Raw genomic sequence first — 22840 nt, 5'->3', positions numbered from 1 at the left:
ATTGTATTCAGGTTGTGTATTGGCAAGAACTTGGCGATCACAATACAGGGGCTACAACTCAATGAACTGCCATACTATAAAAACACACCATCATATTTATATAGTAAACCATACATTGAATGCCTTTATACAAAAGCACATAGTTTACAGGCATTCATGATGTATTAAAAAACTGGATGAAACAAAGAATGCAACAGAACAGAATAGATACTCTATTTCAAACACTGCCTGTTCCCTCTACCTGTTTTTTCTCATAACAACTAAACCTTAAAAGGCCTTTATACTAGCATTCAGTAGTGCACCTGTGTATGCCAATCACATCACCGGGACAGTATTTCAGAGGAATGTAAGTGTGGTTCTTAAAGCTAATGGCATAATAAGATGTGTGGTCAACAATCATATCAGCGTCAACTAACTCAGAAGCTTGAGCAAGATGTGGTACTTCAATTTCATAGCAAAGAAAATCACGATTGAAAGCTACAGTGTCATACACTTGACAGTCAAAGCAATACAATGAAGATTCAGCAATGAATATGTCTTTTATAAGTCCAAATACAGGGGAACCTTCAACTTCATCAATAACAATCACTGACTTCTGGCAGACACACTTATTGCCGTTCAGCTCGAGCCATTTTACAGACACAATATGGTGCACCTTTTCTACACCCAAAGAATCCTTCAGTTTACCCTGTACATATTGTGCATCTCTCACATCAGACACTGGTCCCATTGCTTCCTCTTTTGAAAAAATTGGGTGTTCCATGCTGCTGACATTTGGACAGCATTCATACATCTGGTTGTGCTTTACCAGAGACTTGCATACATTCTTGAAATTTAATTTCAATGACCACTGTTTGAAAAAGCAGAGTTTAGATTCAAATCTCATGCACATGTGTCTTACCATTGGACCTAAAGCTTTAATCTATGCTGGAATGTGCACCAGATGATGCTGCTTTGGTGCTATATTGTTCTCAGGAAACAACTGCTTCATGTTAACTAAGTGCTGCTTGTTAAGTGAGTTGAGGTTTGATATGGTTGCAAGAGAAATTACTGGTGCCAACATGATTTGTACAATCTGTATTAAATCAGTAAGGGCTTGAATACTCCCTCAAGTATTACATGCATGATATACAGTGTGTGCACAATTATTAGGCAAGTCTTATTTTTGAGGATTATTTTTATAAATGACCAGCTACAGTTAATCCAAAATGTTAATAAACCTCAAACACGAATGTTTAAGAAAAATAAAGTGAAGTTTTGGCTTTCTTAGGAGAATATCTATATGTGCACATTTATTGGGCAACTATAATGGTGCAGAATTATTACGCAGCTAATGAAAAACATTTTTATTTTTTTATTTTTTTATAATTATAAACAAACAACTCAAAACCTTCCAATAAACATTTCTGAGAAATAAAAAAAAAAATAATCAATGACCAATACAGCCACCCTTCTTTTCAATAACAGTGATAAGCCTTCCATTCATGGAGTCAGTTTCTTGATCTGTTGACGATCAACTTTTTGTGCAGCAGCAACCACAGCCTGCAGACACTGTTCAGAGAGGTGTACTGTTTTCCTTCACTGCAACTCTCCCGTTTAAGAATTACCCACAAGTTCTCAATTGGGCTTAGGTCAGGTGAGGAAGGGGGGCATGTCATAAGTTTTTCATCTTTAAAGCCTTTACTGGCTAGCCATGCAGAGGAGTACTTGGATGCATGTGATGGAGCATTGTCCTGAATAAAAATCATCTTTTTGAAAGATGCAGATTCTTCCTGGACCACTGCTTAAAGAAAGTGTCTTCTAAAAACTGGCAGTAGGCTTGGGAGTTGATTTTGAGCCCATCTTCAACCCGAAAAGGTCCAACCAGCTCATCTTTAATAATACCAGCACTTACCAGTACCCCACCTCCACCTTGCTGGCGTCTGACTCGAAGTGGAGCTCTGTCCCGTTACTGATCCAGGCACAGGCCCATACATCTGGTCCATCAAGAGTCACTCTCATTTAATCAGTCCATAAAACCTTTGAAAAATCTGTCTTCAGATTCTTCTTGGACCAGTCTAGACGCTTCAGCTTATGTGTCTTGTTCAGTGGTGGTTGGGTTTCAGCCTTCCTTACCTTGGCCACGTCTCTGAGCGCTGAACATCTTGTGCTTCTTGATACTCCAGGTAGGTTGCAGTTCTGGAATATGACAGAACTGGAAGATAATGGGTTCCTGGTAGCTTCACGCTGGATTCTTCTCAAATCCTTGGCAGTAATTTTGCGTCTTTTTTCTCAGCACGTTTCTTGCGACCCTGTTGACTATTTGCAACAAAACTTTTGATGGTTCTGTGATCACGCCCCAATATCTTAGCACTTTCAAGAGTTCTGCATCCCTCTGAGAGACTTGGTAATTTTTAACTTTTCAGAGTCTCTCTTTTTTGGCTCATTTTGCCTAAAGAAAAAAGCTGCCTAATAATTATGCACACCTTGATATAGGGTGTTGACCTCCTTAGGCCACACCCTCCCTCATTACACAGATACACATCACCTGCTATACTTAAATCCATTAAGCATTCAAATTTATCCAGCTTGGAGTTAGAAAATATGCCTTAAAATGTTAATATGGTCAAAATACTCACTTGTAAAAGCAAAGTCTACTAATTTGTTTTTCCTGTTAATTCCGTACGTGGTTTTCAAAATGTTTCTTAAAAAATTTGTAGAGGCCCTCTCACTTTCATTACACCGTCTGATGTGCCTACCTAATGTCCGTTGAACAAAGTTGTCCTCATCAAAGTAAAGCTGCATGTCTTCAAAACTGCACTCACAGTGTCTGCATTTACAGAATGAAAATCCAGCTCCCTCTTTAAAACCTGTAACCTCATGCTGAGCCAAGGTGTCACCGCAAAAAGAGACTAATGTTCCATATTCAATTCTCTCACCCACCACTGTTCTGATTCTCTCTCATTGTACAGCAAATTCAGATCTTCCTGTATTCTATTCACTATCACATCAACGCTACACTGAGCAATATCAGTTGCTTTTGCAATAGCAAGTAGATGGATATCAGCCAGCTTAGACCTATATTTAGGATTTATATTCCCTAAAATATAGTACACCATTAGACGTTTGTTTTTTGAGGCATGTGACCTCAGGGGATTACACAGTTCTATTTTGTCAGTATACAGTATCAGCTGTAGGGCATTGGGTCTAACAGAAAACAATGGATGTGATTTCAAAATATCACCATCAATGATGTCCTTTAAAAATCCAGCCCTGCATGTCTCTACATCTTTATCAAACATGGACAGAACCGCAGGATGTGAAAGCAACTGCTCCAAACTTTTGATCAAAGGTATGTAGTAAATGCACTCAGATCTAATAGCAGGAGCACGAGAGGGTCCTTGTCCTTTATAGCATGCAGACTGGGCAATCTTAATTTCTTGTGCTTCAACTACCCCAAACAGCTCCTTGGCAGTTGAGTCTTGCATATATGTAGTGGAAACTCTGGCAAATGGGTCTTCAAAATTATCAAAAATGTCCATTGACTCACTAAGCAGCTGAACTGTAACTTCTGAATGCCTCTGAAATACTCGTGCCATCTGATTCTTCAAACTGTCGAGCAGTGAAGCTTGGTAGTGCTGCACACAGCTACAATATCATTGACTGCACTCTGGGGGAGAAGCAAAAAGGTCATGTAATACACTGTCGCCTTATTCATTAACAGCATCTGACATTATTCAAATTGTGCAGTATCTGTATCAGTCAGCCCATAATTTAACTGTATGGTTGCTTAATTATGCATATGTAATGCTTGACAATATATACACAATTTAATTTAGTTGGTTCAGAAAAATAGTATGGTTGTGAGCTTTCAATTTAATAGCAACCATTAATTAAATTGATGTAATATCTTAAACACACATTTTTTCACACTTATTATTGCATAATTATAGCACAGTAACAGTACCTGATTGACACGAGCCAGTTGCAGTGTGTATGTACAGTATATTCAACACATATTAACTGCCAATTTTAGGCAAGTTATTTTCTTCTTTCACTATTGTCTCTTACCTGTGATAAACGGTGTTTCTCTCTAGCAGAAAGCACAAAGGCAGCGGCATGTTTCCTCAGTAGATTCACATCAGGCTCTTCATGTATAGCACTTACTCCCAGCTAGAGATAAAACCAAGCATCATTAATATTAATAAACCTCATCTTTAATATTTAATGAATATCACATTTATTTGATATCTTAACCATTTCACGACTACACAGGTGGGATTCGAATATAGGCTGAATAAGGCAGTTAAATCCACTTCACTTCAACAACGAAACAAATATTAAATGACACAGCAGGGATTAAACTATGTTGCGTGCATCACAGGCACCGTCAAATAAAGGCTTGAGTGAAGTAATCTGAAAGAACAACGAGTCGATTGACGTCCAAGCACGTCAACGTTCAGTCTTCGGTCGAGTCGACGCCGACTCATTGAATAATCGACTCAACAGGAATCGACTAATTCGTTAAAAGGGCAGACTGGCACAGACAGCAGAAACTTACGGGCGAAGGGGTTATTAACTTAGACGGAATAAACAAATAAGCTGCGCAAGTACTCTGCTGCGTAACAAACTTTGTTGGTAACTTACTTGTGTCGATTCAAGTAGTGCTTCATGCTGTTCCGCCTGGGTAGTAAGTGCTGCGTCTTCAGTAGAAGTTGATGGAGCTGGAGCGGCGTGACCTGGGGCGTTTTCGGCGGCCGAGCAGCCAGCATCACTAACAGAACCTGGTATGCTTGTTGTGCTGGGTTCGCGTGCCTCAAGTGCTGAATGAATGCTGGGTACATCAAAATCCTCGAAACATCTTTATCTCGGGCGCATTCGAGCGTTTCTAGATGTACACAGCAGACCCCGAGAAAGATGGCTGCAGTGGCGGAAGGTTACATCAGTAGGAAAGGGTGGTACGTTGTAAATCAAGTGGGTAATGCATTAAATGGATACAACACCGAAATAAGGGGTTTATGTTGCAAGAGTACTGTAACTGCCTTATGTTTTAAAGTTTGTTAGTAAATTTAAATAAATTTATAGCCCATTATGTTAACAGCGGATGTAGACACTACGGACGTAGTACTACGGATCGATTAGGCCCTTCTTCCCCCGAGAAAGCGGGAACGTCCGTTAACGGACCTGAATGGAGAACAGTGCTTTCTGAAGCTCAGAGGTCCAGTATATGCGAAAATTACCAAGTTAACTCTATTAGCTTTCATGAGTTAATCATAAAACATAATGTAAGATTATACTAACTAGTTGGTTAGCCTAGCTCACTAATGTCAAATGTCCTTGTAAGCTCTGCTACCTCTGTGAGCTAGCCAACTACCTAGGTTAGCTAAAAGTTGGATATCTGACTTTTGCTAGGACACCCTTGGAAACGTTAGCTACATATCTGGAAACATCTCCCTCAGATGTCTGTTATGGAAAAAACGACGCAATATAAACGGCTACCTTACAAGGTAAAGTATTAGATAAGTTAACGTGAATGTGCTGCTGCCTATTCATGTTAATTGTGTGGTGGTAAATGACTGAAGTGACTGTGGTGCTTTTTTTCATATTCAAAGTGGTGCAGGTGTGTATATCATATTTTACTGAAATTAGTATACATGCTAATATTGATGCATTTATATAGTATGATTTATGTAATCTATTTATTATCAAAAATAATTATATTAAGACCAGAAAAGAGAAAACATGGGAGTTAGGCTTATACATGACCCCTGTACAATGTAAGCCCACTCAAAGATAAGATGCTAACATCAAACATATAAACAAGATGCTTGTTATTATTATTTATTTCTTTTTTGAGGGGGGGGGGTTAGGTTAATGAGAAGTTAAACATCTTTTAATACTTTTATTTTGTTTGTATGTTGTATTTTTAGCTGCAAACATCAGTGAAGCCTTGTTACCAGCTCTGTCCTGTGAAGACATCTGTGATCTTTTTCCTAGACCTGAACATTTTTCTCAGGAGAAAAGCCATATGGAACCTGTTTCACAAGGAACAGGAGGTACACAGTAATTTAAGTCAGCTTACACTGCACTTTCACCATCAGCATTCAGTGAGTTTGAACAAATAATCATTAACAAAATCATAATAATTACAATAAATAATCAGCTTTTAATTGATTTATCACTGTATGATGTGGAGTTTACAGCTTTTGTAGCTGAAAGCTTTTGTAGTTAAAATTGCGTGTTAAACTTGTGATTACCAGCTAAGTAATGCTGCCAGTGTTTAAGTTTATGAATTGTAATATTAACTTAATGTTCCATAGCAGGTGCAGCAGGCAGCATCCCCTAATCAGGAGAATGGTTCAAATGGCAGAGGGCTGGCCACTGTACTAGTCAACCCCTGTGTTTCAAAAACTCATCAGCCCAGCAATTCTACACCTCCCCAACCTGATGTGCAAGAGACATTGGACCCTCTGAGAACCCTGCAGCTGCCCAACCCTGAATATGTTGTGTATACTGACGGTGAGCTGGAACATTTTAGAAAGCAGTATTTTGAAATGCAGCGTGTTGGCCAAGAAGGTGGATGTACTCTTTCAGAACTTCACTGCTGATTAGTGAGGAACACACTGACTAATATGGTGTCCATCGTTAGAGCAACTACTACTGAATTCATGTATCCATCCAAAAATGATGTCCAGGTTATGGCAAAGCGGCTTGTGGAGTGTTATCCAATGCTTCGTGATAACTCTGTGAACTGCAAACACACTTGAGTAAGTGTTTGTTCCATTTGTGAGCCAATTTTTCATTAATGTCTCAAAAGCCAGTTTTAAGTTTCAGTGGTGGAAAACACAGTACACCATCCATGATCGATCATGAAAACTGAACTATAAATATTATTTATAGAACTACAGTATAAAGTTTAAATGTCTGTGTACTTTCCAGTAGGTAAAGTATTTCATATTTGGATTTAGTGCTGGGCAATACGGTAAAAATGTGTGTTAGACATTTCAGTGTAATTTAATTCTGTTGTCATGGAACCTGCCATCATGCTGCTTAAATTATTTATTCATAATAGTTTTTTTAACACAATTTGTACTAGTTAGGATCTAGAATACAAAGGGTATAAAAAAATCCCCCCCTTAGTAAAGCAAAATGTACAGTGTAAATGTTTAGTTGTAAATGGTGAAATTAAATGAGTATAGTCAGCAAAGTCAAGCAAGACATTACCGTACCCAGCAATAGATGTTAAAAAGACCGAAACCTAATAAGGAGGCAGTTGCTCAACAGCTTGACCTTGAGTTTTATGCTCGTAGAGCCTTCATCAACTCTGACACTTTGAGAGACCAAGACAGGCCAGCTAACATACTGCAAGCATACCCTGTTTCAAAGGAGGAGATCATGTAAGCAAATGTATTTATTTCATGTATGCCCCTAACTAGAACTTGAACATGTTGTGTTAAATCTTTTTGTGTGTTCTTCTTTTCGTGGACCAGGTTATGGATGAACTTCGCCGTATCCTTAGCCTAAGGCCTCATATGTGAAATTTATATGAATTTTAAGATACGATTGAGCTAGGGAATGCCTTTTGGAATACGTTTTTGCTCGTGGTGTGCTTTTGATATAATAAAGGTCATCTTGCATGAGTAGTGAATTGAACCCTAGTCTTTTGTGTTGAGGGCTAATGTCTTGTGTAATGGTGAATTCACCATAGTGAATTCACACTGACTACTTTAAGTTACATCCAAGTTTCTTTTCTATAGTGTTGTCCTGTGAAAATATGTCTGAAAAAGAAATTTAAAAATAAATTTCTTGAAGTGTCACAATACTATATTCTTACCATATCGTACACCTGTAAATACTGCGTTAGAATCGCAGTTTTGTATAATGTGCGCCCTTTCAAACAAATGTTACTTTGGTCAGTTGCTGCATGGCCTACACTCTCAAATAAAGGTACTAAACTGTCACTTGATGAATGAAAAATGCACCTGCACAGCACCTTTATTTCTAACCGTGTATGTTTCAGAATTTTAGGCAAAAAAGATTTTGAAGTTGTGATCAAATGAAAGAGTGAAAATATATCTGAAGAACTGTTATACTTGGTCACTGTAACACAGTTCTATTAAAATAATAAAGCAATCTACTTATGATTAAAGGCCTGTCCCTAGCTTTCAACATGCGTGCAAATGTATTTATTTATCTAAGCTATTTGTTTGGGCTGTTTACTTATTTAGTAGTTCTTAGAAGAAAAAGTCGAGCTAGAAGCTGAACTGACGGCAGGAAAAACGTGACACGGTCTACCTAAAGCATCATCATTTGTTATGCAATAGATCGTATCGAGCTGTGGTGATATTGGTGCGATAGGCTGCTATTTCCCTCCCTCTATTCAGAGCAGTGAACGACGCAGGGGCGCCTTTATTTGGCCGCACTCAGAAAAAGCTGTAATTACCGCTAACCCGCTGCCTTTCGTGCACATTTTGTCGTTTGTTTTGGCTGCCAGTGGACTGGGATGACGTCATGCATTTGGAGACCCCACCTTCATCCCCAGCATCCTCGGTCTCCTCTTCCTCCTCCTCCTCTTGTCCGCCCGCGCGCACGCGCTTCACAACACAGCGCACGTCCACGCGCGTCTACGGTCACACTGTGGGGTTCGCGAGCGCATACACGCAGGCATGCATGCACACATGCATACAGTCGGTCGGTGACGGAGTGGTCCAGCGCATCCCGCACGCGCGCTGTGAACGTCCATGAGGAAACGGTTTAGTGAGGATCTTCAGTAAGACCGCAATGTCCGCTCTGTCCATGCAGGACGTAAGAAACCGCAGCTAGCCATGTAACCATGCAGCGGAGCGGAGCAGGCGCTGGAGAAGCACTCGGGTAACAGCGGGCAGAAATAATGACGATACAGAGGACCTACCGAGTATAACGTAAGTACCGTTTCCCCCTCATTCTTTGGTTTAGCATATGGCGTCTTAGCCTCGCCTCATCTGCGTGCAGTAAACCGATAAAGGCGCGACATCTCGGGCCTGCGTGGCTGCATATACGATCATTGTTTTTTCTGACAGGTAGCCTGTTCACATGGCGGACGAGCCACAGCGAGCATGAGCGAGACAGCATGGCCTAACAGGTCGTTCCGTCAATACATAGCACAGAGGCTCTGTTCCGAGGAACCCCTTTAGGCCTTATTATTGTCTTAGTCACAGACTATAATCGATAAAAACAGGTTGTTGTCTTATTAGGCAGATTCTCGTTCGAATTTTCCGCTCCACCTTAAATGGTGCGGCACTTACACTCTGGCGCCTGCACAGCCAGAATGGAACTGCTGCACCATTTAAGGTGGAGCGGAAAATTCCAAACAGAACTGCAGAAAAAGAGTACAACCACGTAACGTCTGTAGACGTTACTATATGATCCTGAATGTTTCAGTAAAACACCTTAACGGGCTTGGCTCAACAGCTGCACTGGTCATTTTCAGAAGGGCAGTGCTAGCGGTTGTATGAACAAAGGCCCAGTCGCTGTTCCTGCGCTCAGATGAGAGAGAGGGATGAGAGAGAGGATGAGAGAGAGAGAGAGAGCGCTGCTTAGCTTTGCCGCTGATAGAAAGTGACGGAGAGGCTGGAGCTGTATGAGCGTAATGATGTGCGACGATGCGCGAAATCCTCTCCTACTCCGCTCTCCACCTTATTCATTATCGGCACGGAGAATTTGCTCTGCGTGAACTAGCGAAACATTTGTGACGATAAACGGACGAAAAGAATGAAAAAGAGGCTGCTGTGAGTTGCGGCTCCTGTGTGAGCGGAGGGACGCGGCTGTAGTTCAGAGGCCTGCAGCTGACGCAGGCTGTTTGTTCACTGATGTGTAGAGCGTGTGTGAGAACGACGCGACTGACCATGCAAGGAAACGTTGAGCTTTCAAAAGCGTATTTGGTGACACGTGGACACACACACACATACACACACACACACACACACACACACACATATATATATATATATATATATATAAAACATTTCCCTTGGCTATTCTTCATGAAATGTTCACACAATGTAAAAAGCAGTTGGCAGTTGATATGATCAAATGAAATAGAAAAATAAAAATTAAAAAAAAATTGAGACTTTTTTTTTTGGACAGCAATGATATGCAAATTATCTTCTTCTTCATTGGGTGCCTTCTGTTACCTTATTTAAAAAGCAATCCAGGCTAAACACTCTTCAGATCTTCAAAATGAATGGGCGGGGCTAAACGGCTGTTCATGAGTTGCTGGATATAGGCAAATTTCATGGTTCTCTCTCTCATGATATGGATTCAAAACAGGCTGTTTTTTCCATATATCAGCTGTACATTGACTACGAGGTGGAGTCTTCAAAGAAAATGAATGAGCATGAAAAACCTTTACATATTTCAAGGTTCTGTCCTAATTCAGAGTTTTTCCTAAAATGGTATATATAAAGATCTATGGACTTTTTGTTTTGAAGGGTGTGGTTTAAATACTATTTAATTTGCTAAACGAGTATCCAAAGACCATATAAATTTAAATAATTTTCTTCCTATAACATCTGTTTTTTGACAGTCATCATTCAACACATTTATGGCTAATTATTTAATGTATATTTTACACTTTGCCTGCCTACAACATTTACTATTTACACAGCCCTTGAAATTTGATAATTGATGATTTTGCTTAGACAGTAAGTGTGTAAGGGTGAGCTGTTCTGGCATCAATGTGATGTAAAGAAAACTCATTAGCCATGTAGTTTTTTTGTGTGGTAGTGCTGATGAGGTGCGTTTATGGTGTGAGCGAAAGTGATCAGAGTGATGTTGACTTGCACCATGACAAATCTGGGTCAATGTAACCACCACCCCCTTCACCACAGGCTACAAAAGGCAAGGCTGAAAAAAGAAAGAGGATGAGGAGACCGTCACCAGGCTCTGTGCGTGAATGTATGCATGTGGGATTAAAAGCACGGCGTGATGACTGTGTCCTAGAGTGGAGTGTATGTGTACGTCTGAAGTGCAGTTTTGCATGCGTGTCCCTCCCATGAGGTCTATGGCTGATTCAGCCATGTCACATCTTGTATTTGTTCTCCCAGTCCTCCTTTTCCCTCCTCCCTCCCTCTCCCTCACTCTTTCTCTCTCTCTCTCTCGCCCCCTTATCTACAGACTTTCCTCTGACATTCCATAATGCTTATGGCTAATGTTACTAGTTACCACTGTATAAAAACGATAAGTTGGTATAGTGTATAGAATATTGCCTTTATAGTATCATTATTACTGGCTGTTTGTTTAAAGTAAATTTGAAATATGTAAATGTTCCCCTCCTCCTTGCCTAACAAACAAATTCCATTGGATTCTTTTGTAAATGTCTGTATGATTATGTTGTCTTTTTGACAAGTATTTTTCTTCTTTAGCATTAGCGTGCAAAAGCTATTTAATTATGTATTATGGGGATTGTCTTTTTACTGACAAGTCTGTGATTTCAATCCCATGTATTGTTCGCTGTTGTTTTTGGTGTTTAATTAACAGGAAGGTTGTGGATGACCAACAGAAACTATGCTTAGCTTCTGTGCATTACTCATCACAATTGTTCGTGTAATTGTGCTTGCTGTGACTAATACTGAGCAATCTTCTAAATAAACATGTATTAAATGTGCAAACTGTGTATACATTCTATATTTACTTAAATACCAGAATTAATAAGCACTATTGAACTAATTCATTCTATGTTTCCTTTTCTTTCTGACCTATAAATACACAGCTCTGCTTAGCCCCAGATGCCTCCTCTCCCTCTTGACGAGCGCATAGTGGTTATTCAGCGGCCTAAAAGCTTGGCCTTGCGTGTGGCCTCCCCACCGTTAACCTCCCAGTCTTCCTCACAACGTCTTACCACCCACAACGAGCCCCCACCCCGCTCACCACAGCCCCAACCTCCTCCACCCCGTCCCTATCCACCCTCCAACTCTCTGTCCCTGGAATGCAGGCACAGGCACTTATCCCGCTCTCAGAGAGCCAAGGGCGAAAGAGGTGCCACCACAGAGGACAGCACCAGGGTCCCTAGTCACTGTCACAGCAATGGGACTGTGACTCTGGGTCCCAGACCTCACAAGCACACACATACCATTGATATTAAAGTCTCTGTGGACAAAGGAGGTACGCACTTAGACAAAGGGCACAGTAGCAGCTTGACTCGAGGTGGGAGTGTCAGAGAAGGCAGAAGCAAGAGGGTGTCTCTGCATGTGGATCCGGGGCAAGGTGACAGGAAACCAAGAGGAAAGTCTTCAGAGCCAGCTGAGAGGCACCTGATTCAGACCAAGACCCAGCACGGTAGCCACCATCAGAATCACCTAGCAGTGTCACCTGGTGGGGTCCTGGAATTTATTCCAGCTCAAAGACAGCAATCAAAACCTAGGCGGGCAAGAGAAGAAGACTTGTCACTGAAGTCTCATTCTGCAACTGCCAACTATAGGGACGTGCCTTCTTTGGGTAACAAAGAGAATTCCAAACTGGGACCTGTCCAACAGCCTCCCAACCCCCACAGTCTACCCCGCCACCATAGCTCTGCCCCATCACCCCATGCCTCCATCCTAAACACCCACTACCCAGCTGCCCCACCCTCCGTCCCATTCCACGCCCCCTCCTCCTTCCAGCACATCAGTCAAACCCGTCCTTCCCGTACCAGAGAGCAACGCCCCCAGATTCTTCACGGCTTGCCTCTCTCTCCCACCTCCTCTCGTGGAGGCTTTCCTAGCCCAGACCACACCTGCACAATTGACTTTTCTCGACCATTCAACTGTGGCTGTTGGAAGCTGGTGCGCTGTAGAGGAGGGAGAGGTCACTCTGCTGGCTGTCAAGGTGGTACTGGAAGCCCATCCTCATTTTCCCAAGCCCAAGGAGCTACTTCAAATAAGAGAGGTGACGCCACCATGGGACTGAAGACGTTAGGTGGATGTCTATCCACAGCCTCCACCACCAACACCTCCTCATCCAACAGCACTGTCTCAGACTGCCGCACAGGGCTTCTAAAGCCCTTAAGATGTGCATCCTGTTCTGGGGAAGGCAGAGGTTTTGAGAGTCCTGCCGCGTTTCGTAAGAAACTGGTTGGTGGTTGCCTGCCCTGTGCCCCACTGTCCTCATCTGCCCCCTTGCGTGCCCTGCAGAGTTGTGTCAGTGGATGCAATCCCAAGGCAAGTCAGACTGGTAGCTCCACCTGCAGCTACTGCAGCAGTGACCCAATAGTCGTGACTTTTAACCCTCACAGAGCGAAGCCTCCCAACATGGGCCACAGTATTGGGGCACATACCATGGGAGGGTACCAACCTGATGATGATGATTACAGCGTGCGCACAATTTGGCCTGAAGAACTTGCAAAGAAGATGACTCGCTCTAAAACCCAACCAAATCATCATAATGCTGCAATGGGGGTGGGAACAGCACGGTCTTGCATAGGTCATGACCAGAGTGGCAGCAACGGAACTAGTCCTGTTATTCTAGACTGTCGGAATCTTCTAGAGTTCACTCGCTCCCAACTGACCGACCACGCAGGACGACGAAGGCTCCAGCAAGGCAAGATGGCAGTTTTGGACTTTATGGGCTCAGGAAGCAGCAGAGACCAAGGCCGAGACTCTCTCAAGAGGCTCTGGAACAAGGGAGGAGATGCAAGAATGGGGGATGATGATGGGTTAGATGATGATATGCTTCCACGTTCCCCCTCCCCTCGCTCTCCCCCTTCTGAGTCTCCACCCTCTTTCTCTCCTCCACCTTCTGCCCCTGGTACTCTCATCAAACCCAAACCCAGAGGGAGAGAACGGGAAGGTGGACACTCCTTACCTTCTGCCCAGTCACTTCACTTGGTCCTCAACTCACTCAACAGAGAGCAAGAAGATGAGGAGAATGGAAGAGGTAAGGATGCCTTTTTATACTCATGCAGAACATAACAAATGCATGTACTGCTTGTAATACCAAGCTATTCTTTATTGTTGTTTCTAGAAGGTAGATAAACAGTTAATATTAAGTCAGTTCATGCAAGGCCTTTTCATAAACAGTTCATCCTAATAGTTCCTCTGACATCCTACTAATTTTTGCAATAAACAGGAGACAGATGGTAGAAATGGGAAAAGAATTGGATCGTAGATTATATAGAGGAGGTGCAGATATGGTTGTCTTCCAAAGTTTCAGTAATTCCATAACTTCCTCCATGGCTTGTGTGAGCAGGTTGTAGCCCACAGGTTGTATTCTAGTGTCTTCAGCACTGCAGTAGCTGCACATTCAAGCTATGGCTGCCAGTAATGTACAAGAGCCACACTTGCCTTCTGGCATGTAATTTCAGCCGCAATCTCAGAGTCATATTTGTAATTAGCCTAGTAAATGACCAACTCTTATCTCTAAAGACATCTTGGTACAATGTATGTATAATAATACTGTCCATTCTCTGTGGTGCCATGTCTTCATTCTCTAAATGTGCTTATGTATTTTCTGCATTAGCCCTGATTTTTAAATGTTCTCTGCCTGAATGTCTCTCTATCAAATTTACAATTTGATTGTGCCTGCCTGATTTTTAGTGTGTTAATGTAATGTGTTGCTTTTTTGTGGAAGAGCCAAAAGATAATGACTGTTAATATCGCTGTGGTTTCAAACAAAAGCTGTAAGAGGGAAAGAGGCAAAATGAGAAAGCAAACGGGATAAGAGAAAGAAGGATTATAACGTTTGAAATAAGATTCTTCTTGCGAAATGGGGTCACTGACACCAAACCCCTTCTGGCAGGAGATTAAGCATTTTCCTTATTTATATCATGAAATCGGAAATTCTGTGATTTTCTTACATATTTTATAAACTGCTCATCTCACAGAGTCACATAGAACAAAGTTATGTCAAAGTTGAGAAAGATTTATGTTCTTCTGCACTGCAGTCTAATGCACTATGATGTTTGCATGTTGTTGCAATTACATAAGCATGAGGTCATATTCAGAATGAGTGCAATTTAAGTAAGATGTGCAAATCTGGTTCCCCATTACATGGATAGGTTTTACAGAGTTGTTTCAGTATGATGGTCTCTATTTAACACCACACTCCTCCATACACTTTCTTACCTAATTACTAACTATTACTAACAGGTGCATTTATTTCACACAGTGGACAAGATAATGAAAAGGTCTCTGTTTTTCTCTGCCAGTGCACCTCTCCCTTCCGCTCTCCTCCTCCCTCCCCGCGTCTCTGTCGGATGAGAGTGTGATGACCCCAGATGTGGAGAACGCTGTGGTCAGCCCCATCCTACCGTTCCTTTTCCTGGGAAATGAGAGGGATGCGCAGGACCTGGACCTGCTGCTGCGACTGAACATTGGCTACGTGGTAAACGTCACCACCCACCTGCCCCTGTACCATGTGGACACGGGTCTGGTGCGCTACAAGAGGATCCCTGCCACTGATAACAGCAAGCAGAACCTCCGCCAGTACTTTGAGGAAGTCTTCGAGTTCATAGGTGAGGTTTTTTTTAGCTATGTCTTTTTTTGAACAGCATGTATGAAGAGTGAGTCATATGTTCTATTTTTGTCTTTTTGTTTGTTCATCTTTGGCTTATTGTGTCTTTTGAGGATCTTCTGTCTTATGTACATGAACAAAGGGACTTTTCTTGACAGGGTGATGGCAGCAGATATATTCCTTTTTGTTTTTGTTCCTGTCCTTTATATAAGAAATGATAATAGAAGAGCTATAAATAAAACAGTGAATAGGTTTCATAAATAGCAAATGAATCCATTAAAATAAGGAGTAGGAAAAGAATAAGGCAACATAACAGATGTATTTTTGCATAGTATTTGAACTTATAAATGAACAAATTAAAATGTAAGCTTTATCATAATTTTTTTAACAATTCAGCTGAAAGCAGTGTGTGCAACAGTTACACCTCGCCTCATAGGCATGGTTGATTGTAACAAAATGAGCTGCTAGTTAAAATGCTCACTAAAAAATACAATAAATTGATGTAATTCAGTGCAATTCCATGTTTGAAGTAGATGAATTGTCCAAAACATAAAACCATAGATATTTATTCATCAAAACAAATATAATTAGAGTAAAGAGGCTGTGTCAGACACTAGTAAATGTATTTTTGAATCTAAATTGGAAAATGCTAATATCAAAATGATACAATCTAAATATATTTTAGATATATTACATCTATTATATATTTTTGAAGAATCTGTGCAAAAAGCGTTCAATATCATTCAATCAGATTTGGAAACCTGCTTCTCAAACTAATGAAAACTCCAACCATCATACCTAACATCAATAACCAATTTGCTGTAGCTCTGCTATGGTACGCTCTGGCCCAGTTTAACCCTTGAGTTTCTTGATTGCAAGTTAGCATGCTTTCCAAGACAGATGGCTGAGACCAAGACAAGTGTCTAGTCCATGCTGAAGTACAACAAGCCGTTTTTAATGCAGCATTTTTGCAGTTTTAAACTATTACCAACTGTTGCTCCCTTTTGTCCAGGCCCAGTCAACCATCAGCCGTAGTTTGCCATGTAATTGCAAATGCAATTTTTTTACAGGAAATGGGAGAAAACAGTGAGGTGAAGAAATGTGATCATCAATCATCAATCAGACATAGTTAGCGCTAGTTCTTAAATGTTGGCTCGGTGTGTCCCGTAGTACTGCTTTACAACTGGGCTATAGTGAAGGCCACCATTGTCAAGTCTGCAACAAGTCCAACACCATGACCATATAAGCAAGACTGAGCCATGACCGAATCCTAAAAGCGAGATTGAGTGCAAATGAAAGCGAGACTGGATCAAGCCCAAAACCCTAAAAATTTAGCCCTTTTTCAAAACCAATTGTTTAATTAATCTTTTTCCCTTTCCAGTACAATTTACTGGAAAATGTAAAAGATGGATTTTCTTACCACAAAACAAAACTGTTTATACATTAATTCCATAAGATTCAAATCATAATGAAATACCTTGTCTTCTACTTGCAAACACAAATGTTGCTGTCAGTGCCCCCTGAATTAATGTAACCAATGTCCATTTCATGAAATGTCATTAAAAATAACAGCCTCTGTCTCTGTTTTGGTTGTCTAATTAATCAATTAATTGGTCAGCTTTGGCATCAAGATTATATCAAGATATCTTCTAATTCTTTTCTGGCAGAAATGAAAGTCAAACTAAAGCCATTAAATTAGCAAAACAAACATTTCCAATCTGTAATGTCACATATCTGACATCAAGAGCTCTTTCTGTCCTTTTATTTGCTTGGATCATCTGCCTTCTGTTTTTAAGAGAGTACAGTAGAATAAAGTGCAGTGCAGTTTATACAGAACACCCCCCCCCCCCCCCCCCCCCCCCGTGTGGACGCTCCACTATAACCGATGCTATGTTATGGGCACCAAACAGTTGATGAAAATAATATAGGTCTGAATTGACTTACACATATAATACTCAGAAAATTGATTAAAAATGGTACACAAAAAACACCTTTATTGTGAATTTAAAGAAATATCTGTCCGATTGCTGTCAAAACTCAAAGATGAACTTATTTTACTACATAAACATGTTACCCTGAGTTAGTTTATGCTCCACTGTCGACGAGTATCATGACTGTGCCATATTTGCGTTGTTTTTCTTATTTTCGTTTCAGAGGAGGCTCATCAGAGTGGGCGAGGCGTGCTGGTGCACTGCCAAGCAGGTGTGTCCCGCTCAGCGACCATCATCATCGCTTACTTGATGAAGCACACCCTTATGACCATGACCGATGCCTACAAGTATGTGCGGGGTCGAAGGCCTGTAGTGTCTCCAAACCTCAACTTCATGGGGCAGCTGCTGGAGTTCGAGAGAGATCTCAACTCTGGGGTTACCCCTCGAATCCTGATCCCCAAACTGAGCGGCCTGGAGACACAAGTCTGAAAGAGCCAGAATAGTGGAGGGTGAAAGAGGAGATGAGGAAGAGAAGGCAGGAAAAAAAAGGAAAACAGAGAGGGCTGCTAAGCTGACAGCAAAAATAACCCTAGATTTACATAAACATTTACATTTACATGTTTATGTGGGTTGTCTTTAGGGGTGAGATGTTTAAAAATAGATCAGATAAAAAGCAATCCAGGAAGGAGGGTGCGTTAGAGACCTGTTCAAATGAAAATGGAGTACCTCCACTCTTTTGAGCATTTCTATTACGTATTATAGCGCTTTAACAGAAGTAGGCAAACACGTGTTTGTATAACCAACTTCACAGTGATAATCTGTTCATAGTTATGTGCCAAGTTTTCTAACGCTAAGAGCACTACATACTAATGCATTACTACTCAATTTATTCCAATTAACAATTATTCATATTACTGATATTTTCTAGCAGCCCTCGTAATGGGGCTTAAATGCAACGCAAGGGCAGATGACCTGGCCGTCAAGCACAGAAAAAGACATGGTCTTTCAGAACTGGAGGATAAAAAAACATTGTGTTGAGACCCAAAAACTGTAGCAAATTTCTCACACCTTATCCACTGTGCACAGAACTTTTCTAGACAAATTTATTCGATAGAGAGTTCAAACACACTTTATTTTTTTATCCCGGTTGTCAGTTTTACAGTCCTAACACAAAATAGTTGGCTGCTGACAAAGTTGAGAAAGTTAAACATAGACTTGAACTTTTATTTAGCCTTTTATTCATTATTTTATTTTACTGCAACTTCTGTTACCTGACTCTTGTTTCACATTCTTTATCTTGAGTCCCTGTATGGGAGCTGTGCAATAGAAATGCATGATGATGAGCCCAGTGGAAGAAATATTGATATAAGTGATTCAAGTTTCATTACTGGACATTTTAGATGGAACTTGAGCTTTTGTTATCTGTGAAACCATCTCCAAAGATGTTCAAGTATGAAGAGCAAAAAAAAAAAGTATGCTATTGCTATTGTCACAGTATTTGACTTGAGTTATGTGGCAAACAGAAGAACATTGGTGGATTCTGTGTTTTGTTTATTTATTTATTTATTTGTTTTATATACTGACCCTGTGGACTATGTGAAAGCATTTGCATTCTCTGCTGGCATGACACTGCGAGTACAGATTTTTATTTTTTCTAAGCCTCTTTTATGTATTTTTTGTTATTTATTCATTCATTTTTATTATTTCATTTCTAATCAGTTGGCCTGATGTGAACAACACATGAGGGAAATGATCTCGTGAGATCATAATGGGAATGAAAGGGAATATAAAACTACAGTATTCATTTATAAGCTTACACATGTACTTTAGGTGCAGCAAGTCGCCATCTTTCTTATCACTCTTCTTTCTGCCCATAGCCAGGCTTTAAACTGGTCTTGACATTGAGAGTGAGAGTCTGTCTTTTAGTGGCATTAGAAAACTTACAGTAAAAATGAGATATTACAGATCAGTGGACTATAAGACTGGAATTGAAATGATGCCAATCTAATGCTACGAGTCCATTTGTTTCAGAGGCATAGGTGAGTTTTACCATTGAAGCATTGAATGCTTGTCGAGTTGAACAAGTACATGAGTCCCCCATTCATCAAATCCAAATAATGATATCAGTTTTTATCTTATGAGCTTAATCCAGGCACGTAGTTACCTACCATGTATGCTTTTGATGGCCGTCTTGGCTAATTTGCTTCTGTTGCCACTCATTTTCATGGCGGCCTTTTGAATAAACCAGATGTATTAAGCTCTCAGGACTGAAGGCAAATCATCTGCTTTTAACGATCAACTGTGGAAAATGTCCACCATCTTAACTCTTCCTCAATTTTCCTACCCTTTGGTCCATTGTTTACATTCTCTCCTCTTAGGTTCATAGATTCTGAAGACTGCTCTCTCCTTTTATGATACTATGCACCATTATAGCGTCTCCTTTCTTTAATATGGAAGTGTAATCTGTGAAAAAGACCAGGCTTTGTTCGGTTCACTGTGATAAGCTTTTCTCTTCCTGCATATTGTCAAGTTCTTAGCCTTAGTCCTTGAAGTCTCCCTCATCAGTCTTGGCTTGCAGGAGGTTTGTCTGCTCTCTCAGAGCTCTTATCTGCCTCACTGAAGCAGCAGGTTTTCACCCACCACTGCCACGTCTCCACTAATCCTGAGAGCTGTGCTTCCACTTTGTATTTCAGTGCAAATGAGCTGGGCCATATTAGCAAATACACCAAATACACTCTTAAAAACAAAAGTTCCTACATGGTTCTTTGCTCAGATGCATGGTTCTTGGAAAAAACATAAAATAAAATGGAACCTGTATTGAACTTCAAACCTCAATTTCTTAAAGGTTCTATGAACTTGCACATCTAATTTCCAAAAACAATTCTTTAAAGAACCAATTTTTAAGAATATAGTCTTCCAAATGTTTCTGGAAAGGGTTGAAGGACAGATGCCATAAAAGAACCTCTTTTGGTTCCCTAGAGAACCTTTCAATTAATGGAACTTTGGAGAACCAATTTTGTAAATGAGGTGTGCAAGTTATTAAAGATCCTCCACATAATATAAAGGCTTTTAGAAAGAATCCTTAAATTGGTATAAAACCTTTACATTATTTAAGGGTCCTCTACATCTAGGGAACCAAAAGCTGCATAATGAACTGTTATGGAAAGAAAAGGAATGGAGCAAAAAGGGTAGACCTATATGTGGTTTCCTACAGAACCATGTTTGAAAAAAATGTATAAATGCAAAGAACATAACGTAAAGGTTTTGTACAAATTAAAGGGTTCTACCTAGAACCCTTTCATTTTGTGAAGGCTCTTTAAACTTAAACTTTAAACTTAAGCTCTTTAAAAAGAACTAAAAGGTTCTTAACACTCTTTTTCCAAAACTTGATTTTGAAATTGAAATGGATGGATTGTCAGAATCTGAGTTGGTGTAGCAGTTTTGCTCAGTCCCACACCATTTTTCATAGAGTTAGACTGAGTCGTGTTTCTAAAGGAAATATTAACGGTTGTTGAAAATTTTTTCTGTGGGTTAAAAGTGCTCTGACAGACCAGACCAATCTCTCTGACCTTTGTCCAGAGATACATGCTGCTGATATATTCACATGTAATGAACAACAGAAGCATTCAAACTTGAATATTTGTACTCGTGGTAGTGGTCCCAAGAACTTTGGTTCCAAGTATTGACCTTATTTCTTCACATATTTGTCTTGTATAGGATGAGCTGTGTCATTCTGGAACCCTACTTTGCTCCTTTTCTTTAGCTTTTTTATCTAAAACTGCCAATTGCTCTTCCCTGCTTGGATATATACATACAATATGTTTTAGGAGTGAAATTGAAAATCCAGAAATGCCTTTGGGTATAGAAACTGTCTTCCAAGTCAGTGTAGCACCGAAGAGTGGCAAGGAAATTTACATTGTGATTTCTTGGAGGAACAGATATTGTTTGATTTTGTTTGTGCAATGTACAGTGTGTGTGAGTGTATATGAGAGAGAGAGAGAGAGAGAGAGAGAGAGAGAGATGAAATGGGGAAGGAAGGTTTTTTTATGTGAATCTTTCTTACCATTTCTAGTAGAAATCCCAACCTCAGGCCTTGCGTATTATTCATTAACAAAACCTTGCCATAAGCCTGATCTGTCAATGCCACAATAAACTATGCCTTCTTTTTCCACAGGTTTGCTCTTCCAGTCATTAAAAATGATTACCTCTCTATTATTCAATCATACCTTCCATGTTAAAGAAAAGTATGGGATTTGGTATGATGAACATCCGAAAGTGACTTTTGAGATCACCACTCTCTGTGAACTGTCTGAGATGTATGAGCATTGAATCCATTGTGTGTTGACTGATCTCTAGCTAAGTGTTTTTTGCACACAATATTGAACATATAAATGTAAAATTTGTGTATAATTTGCTCAGACATGTAAATCTGTGTCTATTTCGGTGACTTTATATTTATTCATGTATGTTATGCCTGGAATTTCTCTTTATTTGTTTCTTCATTTTTTAAAAATTACGATCTAAGTTCTTGTGCCAAAATGTAGGGTGACTTTTATGGACTGATGACAATCACAACATCAGTCTGTGGAGGATGTGAAGAAGTGCCCTGAAGGATAAAGTGTGACAAGTGCTGTCCCATTATCAGTGTCTTGCCCCTTACTCCCCTCCTGCCTGTCTGGGTCATATGACGTTAGTCCAGCTAACCCGACGCTGATGTTGTACTGCGTTGCTGTATCTTTATACTTTACATGCAGATTTTTCCGCTAAACTGCTGATAAATGATTCTCATGAGATGACGTTATATTTTCATATGTTGACAATGTTTTTGTCTGATCATTACGATTTTATCAGTGACTCTTTTGATAGAGGTGTATAGAAGTATTAGGTCACCGTCTCTTACGGATGACTGGAATAATCGGAATGCATGTTGTACTTTATTATGTCGAACCCCATTGCTACCAAAAACTGAGATTTCAGTGTCCATGCTGCACTGTATAGTGTACAGGTGGATGTATCAGTCTTTTCTCATGTTCTTGTGTTCATTTTGTTCTCTACTCTTAAAAATAAGGGTTCTGAAATGGTTCTTGGCTTCTACATTATTTAAAAATATGTTCTTTAGGTACCAAGGGTACTAAAGTAAGTCAAGAGAGTGGATTTATATAGAACCATAAACATTCAAAGAATCATTTGCATACTTTGAGTTCTTTGCATGGTGAAATGGTTCTTAAGTTTGATGGAAAAAGATGGCGCTTCATGGGTTCTTTAGTACAGAAAATGGTTCTATATAGAACCATGAACACTTAAAGAACCCTTTGCATGATTAAAGGGTTCTGTGCATCATAAAAGGGTCTTTTGGATTGATGGAAAATGTGCAAAAATGTGTTCTATATAGAACCTTTTTGAAAAGGACTGTATATAGCAAAATGGTTCTTCTATTGTTATAAGCTTGACATTGAAGAACCATA

General features: G+C 40.2%; 1 protein-coding gene and 1 long non-coding RNA gene across 3 annotated transcripts; one reads left to right on the top strand and one right to left on the bottom strand.

Annotated features, from left to right (window-relative positions):
• Window positions 1-2517: 2517 nt before the first annotated feature.
• On the bottom strand, window positions 2518-5717 carry LOC108427948. The gene is made up of 3 exons (XR_001857894.2): window positions 4627-5717; window positions 4051-4152; window positions 2518-3649 (listed from the first exon to the last, which is right to left on the bottom strand). It is a non-coding gene; the product is annotated as an uncharacterized LOC108427948 (long non-coding RNA).
• A 2801-nt stretch (window positions 5718-8518) lies between these two features.
• Window positions 8519-22743, top strand: si:dkey-175m17.7. 2 transcript variants are annotated; one of them, XM_017698762.2, is made up of 5 exons: window positions 8519-8900; window positions 10848-10904; window positions 11729-13869; window positions 15140-15445; window positions 17599-22743. In XM_017698762.2, the coding sequence occupies exons 3-5, from the start codon at window positions 11745-11747 to the stop codon at window positions 17862-17864; spliced, it is 2697 nt and encodes an 898-aa protein (XP_017554251.1). In that variant the 5' UTR covers window positions 8519-8900; window positions 10848-10904; window positions 11729-11744; the 3' UTR covers window positions 17865-22743. The 2 variants fall into 2 exon arrangements, with proteins under 2 accessions (XP_017554251.1, XP_017554250.1); XM_017698761.2 differs by lacking the exon at window positions 10848-10904 and having other exon boundaries at window positions 8520-8900.
• The last annotated feature ends 97 nt before the right edge of the window (window positions 22744-22840 follow it).

This window comes from Pygocentrus nattereri, chromosome 16 (genome assembly GCF_015220715.1).
Source record: "Pygocentrus nattereri isolate fPygNat1 chromosome 16, fPygNat1.pri, whole genome shotgun sequence".
Taxonomy (NCBI): domain Eukaryota; kingdom Metazoa; phylum Chordata; class Actinopteri; order Characiformes; family Serrasalmidae; genus Pygocentrus; species Pygocentrus nattereri.
This window is presented reverse-complemented; position numbering and strand designations above follow the sequence as displayed.